Raw genomic sequence first — 4,614 nt, forward strand, 5'->3', positions numbered from 1 at the left:
GAAGCAATTGGTAATTTAGAAAGGGGAAAAAATTGAAGAAAACCCAGAAGGATGGGCTTGGGGCAGGATATGAAGTCATCTCTATAGGTTGCAGTGCTGCCATGTTGACTTATTTGCCTTGATTTTCTGTTGCTGATTCATACCAGTTTGCGTCCCCAGCTTACGCCGCGTGCTGTTTTTATGCGGGTAGTATATGATCCTCGCCGCGTTAAATTGCTCCTATCTTTATTCTGTCATGTCCTACCAGTTCGGCTCAAGAATGTCTCGCTTGCCTACAAACTACTACATGTTTATGCCCTCTCTTGAGGTTCGACCGTTTATCAATGCCCTTGGGGAATTGTGACAATTTCGTATCTCTTCTATTTCCCCTTTATTTTATTTTGTTGTTGCTTCCCCCTCTTTCTTTCCAGTTTTTCATCCACCTAGGTGTATTCGCGACAGAAAAACGAACGAAAGATGGATCACACTGACTTCATTCCTCGTTTTCATGTTGCAGTTTTTTTGTTTTCTTTTTTCCCAACCAATTTTCTTATTTCTTATTTATCCATTTCCTGCTTGTTTGTGCTGCTTTCATCCCAAGCCAGCCAGCCAATATCCTTCTGTTCTGTTGTCTCTTTCTGTCGTGCCCTTTTTATATTCACCGACTCTTGGAAATTTTACGATGGTCCTTGTCTCATGCACCTGTCTCAGTCGTTGGCTCTGGGCTTCAGCTTTTGTGTCTGTACTCTGCTGCATCTTAGTTTGTGAGTCTTAGCTTACGTCTTTCGTTCATTCGTCTTGATCCCTTTTTACCACTGTCTATATTCATTTGCTCTGGATCGGTTGGGGTGTTTATTTATGTGATTATTTTTTTCATTTCTTATGCTTCCTGACGTCGTCGATTTCTCCTCTTTCACCTGATCACAAAACCGCAACTCCTCTCCTCCGTCGATATCAAAAGCCCCGTAGTCAACTCACATCCTATTGTTATTATTTTCCAAGTCCACATGCCGTCTGATTTCAACTTGATTTTCCTCTACGATTTTAAATTTCGAATCTTTTATCTTCCTATCTATATACACTTCTAAATAGGCCCCATGCCTGATAACGCTTCGATGCGTGAATTTTTTTATTTTTTCGTGTCTATTTTCCAATTACTTTACTTATTATTTACATATTTTATTATTACTATATTATTTATTATTACAGCTATATATATTGATTTTTGGCTGGCTCTTTTTTACATGCTTTTTATTTTTAACCTTTTTATGCTAAAAATCCATGTTTTAACATCCCATCCCATCCCATCCCATCCCATCCCTTCTCATCCTTTTCTTCTTCTCTTGACCTTAAGTTGAGGCGCATTTGATAGTCGCTATAAGGGCCAGTATCAAAGAAAGCTCCCCAAGCCAGATGAACAAATTAACCGAGAAAAAATATGGAAAGATGGTGGAACAAAATCTCTTCGGATTCTTTGGACTATTTGGGTTCTAGTTTTGGATTTCTGAATTTCTTTGTTTCCCCGCCGTTTCTATACATCTATAGTATATCCACGGATATATATATTTATAATATATATTCTTTAGCTTTTTGATAGGTGGCCTTCAATGTTTGGTGAACGATCTCCTTTTACCTGAAATAAAATGTATTTTATTCTTGGAGTAATGATAACCTTGGTTTGATGGGATCATATATTGTCTCTTGCGTCAGGCGGACGCCATCTAATCCGGGATGACTGGGGGGATTCGAATTAGCCGCAGCCAAGCTCAGTTCTAATTGACAAACATATAAAGGGATCTTGCCCTCTTCAGCTGCCCTATCTCGTCCCGTCTTCAAGAGCTAGTAAGCCCAACGGGGGATGTGCAGTAACTTCACCAGATCGGCAATCACTGGGACATGATGTTGAGATCCTAGCAGGTTGCCAGCTGCCAATATCACGCATCTGATATTCTTCACTTGGCGCTCAGTCGCATTCTTCCGTCCTCACTCATGACTTTTGAGTTTCATCTTTGAACGGGCGGAAAAGGACTGGGGAAAGTGATTGGCTGGCACAGACGTATCCATCCGACGCCCCACGTGTGGATGGGGATCATTGGGCTGTGTGGCCTTACGAAACGAAACATTGATGAGGAGTGTGCGTGGAGCTAAGGGCAGAAGACGAAGGATAATTTGTGTCAACTCTTCGTCAGGGAGAGACGAAATGTTTATCTCAACAGGGTTGTCAAATATGCTTTTCCCAACAGCCCTTTTAGTGTTGACTGGCTATTCGAGTCATCACAATGCACATCAGGGCTGTTCCTCGATTCGATGCTCTTCTTAGTACCTCTATGCTACATACGGAGTACATGTGACTGGCTTTCGAGACTGAGACCTGCCCCGCTTTCGCAGATAAGGGATATTTTTGTATGCCAGCGCTATTCGACAATGACCATGCTCACACCCAGCGGTTACGAACTCCCAGGCCAACTACATACGTGATCGACGAAGCATGTACCATGCCTGTATGGTCCATGTAGAAAGGGGAAACGCCTTGGGCATCAGCCTGCGGCGCGCAGTGGGTCCCCCGTCCTGACAACTGCACTTGGCAAAAAAAAGGGACTTGGCGACGGGCTGGCTGTCATGATTGATGATGCGGGAGCGCGAGGCGGAACCTCTTCCACTCCCTGCCCAATCGGCAGGCTTGCAACGCCATCCCCACATACCCAATCTCAGCCCTCATATCCCCATCCATTCAGAAGGACCAAAACCGCTCCCACGGCCTGAACCAAGCAGCCTGACAGCGCTTTCAACCATGTTAGCACAGGCCACTACAAACCCCTTGCCGCATGGAGCTTCGATCTCGTGACCTGGGCCCCCAATCTCGAAAACTAGATGCGACATGATGCGGAATCGGGAAAAGGTGAATATTATCTGATGAAAGGCATCTCTTTGGCCACATATACCATGCACTTCATTCTCGTCCTCGTCCGTCGTTTCCCGCCTGACACCTTTACCGAGGCCGGTATTTTCTGCTCCTTCTGCTCCGCCACTTCCAGCTACCTGATTTTCATAAAACGCATCGCTATATGGGCACTTTGAACATGTGGCTGCATTGCTACTAGGCACGAATTTCTCTTGCCACGGACGGATACTTCAAAAATGCTGAGCGTGGTTCAAAAGTTTCGGCCGGAGAAACTTTCGACTCTACGAGGATAAATCTATGTAAGGTAATACAGTGCTTATTGGAATGGATTCGGATAGAGAGACCAGATACCAAGGGAGTAGAATGTAGGGGCCAGATTATATAACGTAATCGATAAGCGAGCGAGCCACATAAGCAAGCGAGCCACTTCCCACCTGCCATACAACAAGAATGCTTTTCAACAAAAATGTCAACCACTCAAAGAAATAAAGTCTCTGCTCAAGAAGGAAGGCTTCTTTTAGCCATTCAAGCACTTAAAAATGATCAAATTTCAAGCATACGAGCTGCAGCAAAGCTGTATGATGTCTCTCACTCAACCCTCACTCACCGTGTTTATGATCGTACATTATTATTATTATTCTTCCATTATAGATATATGCAGTCAGTGACTATGACATCTACCTGAAACACTCCAGGATTTTTCAACTTAAGAATAAGCTAATATACAAAGTCAATTTAATACATGCAATAGCAGAATTCCAGCCCAGAATCAAACAACTATTCAAAGTATTCAATTTAAAAAAGAATGTCAAAAGAATGACAACAGATCAATACATTCAATTTAAAACAAATGAAATAAAGAGTATAAAAAACAGCAGTTATTAAAAGAAAAGAAAGCATTCACAAATCAAAACAAGTCAAAATCAAAAATACTCAAAATAAAACAAATTTCAAAGTAAAAGTAACAAAATAAAAATAAAAACAAAAACAAAAATTAAAGCAAATACATAGAAACAAAAGAAAAATAAAAATAAAAATTGAATTCATTATCAGATCAAATTATTCAATTAAAATCTTATAACAATATTTGATTCTTTCAAATATTCAATCAAAAATTCATTTCCAGTTTTTGTATTGAATAAAAGTTTTAAATTTAACTGTTTCAATTCAAACTTCTCTCTCAATCTCAATCTTAACTCTGTATACTTTATACAAAGTAAAAGAAGATTCTCTGAATTTTCATATAATTGATAATTTGAATATAAGTCATTTAAATCATTTCTAATCTTTGTTAAATATGATTTGAAATAACCATGTCCAAGCTTTAGCTGCATTATTGTAGCAAAAAGTTTCTTTTTACATTTTATTGAGCAAGCTTTCTATTTTGGCTTAGTTTCAAACCTGAAATAATGTACACTCTTTTTTTGTAAAAATCAGATATGTTGCCATTTTTGCAAACATGATTCTCTTATTTTTCTCTTAATATAAGCCCATGTTACAATTCTTTGAAACAGATTTCCAATTCAGTTGCTGTAATGCACTCGTTTATTATTTCCTTATTATTATATTATCTTTGTTTATATCTTCGTCTATTCTTACCTCTTTCCATTATACTCTCGCTACCACTATTTCTGTATGTATATATATATGGATGCATGTATTTCGCACATCTTCTTTCTCTTTCTTTTCCTCTTCATCGATTAGCTACAACTACAACTACAACTACAACTTCA

The 4,614-nt window shown here is 39.5% G+C and overlaps 1 protein-coding gene across 1 annotated transcript in view; it reads left to right on the plus strand.

The window, feature by feature from the left end:
* The window catches only part of HCAG_08326 (predicted protein), a gene marked incomplete at both ends in the record, with an annotated part of 1,509 nt that extends 1,166 nt beyond the window's left edge, over positions 1–343 (plus strand). The window contains 2 exons of the mRNA XM_001536494.1: positions 160–186; positions 248–343. Of these exons, the coding sequence (XP_001536544.1) occupies positions 160–186; positions 248–343 (123 nt within the window). The remainder of the gene's footprint in view (positions 1–159; positions 187–247) is intronic.
* Positions 344–4,614: the final 4,271 nt, after the last annotated feature.

The sequence above is a fragment of the Histoplasma capsulatum genome, genomic scaffold, assembly GCF_000149585.1.
Source record: "Histoplasma capsulatum NAm1 scaffold_11 genomic scaffold, whole genome shotgun sequence".
NCBI lineage: Eukaryota > Fungi > Ascomycota > Eurotiomycetes > Onygenales > Ajellomycetaceae > Histoplasma > Histoplasma mississippiense.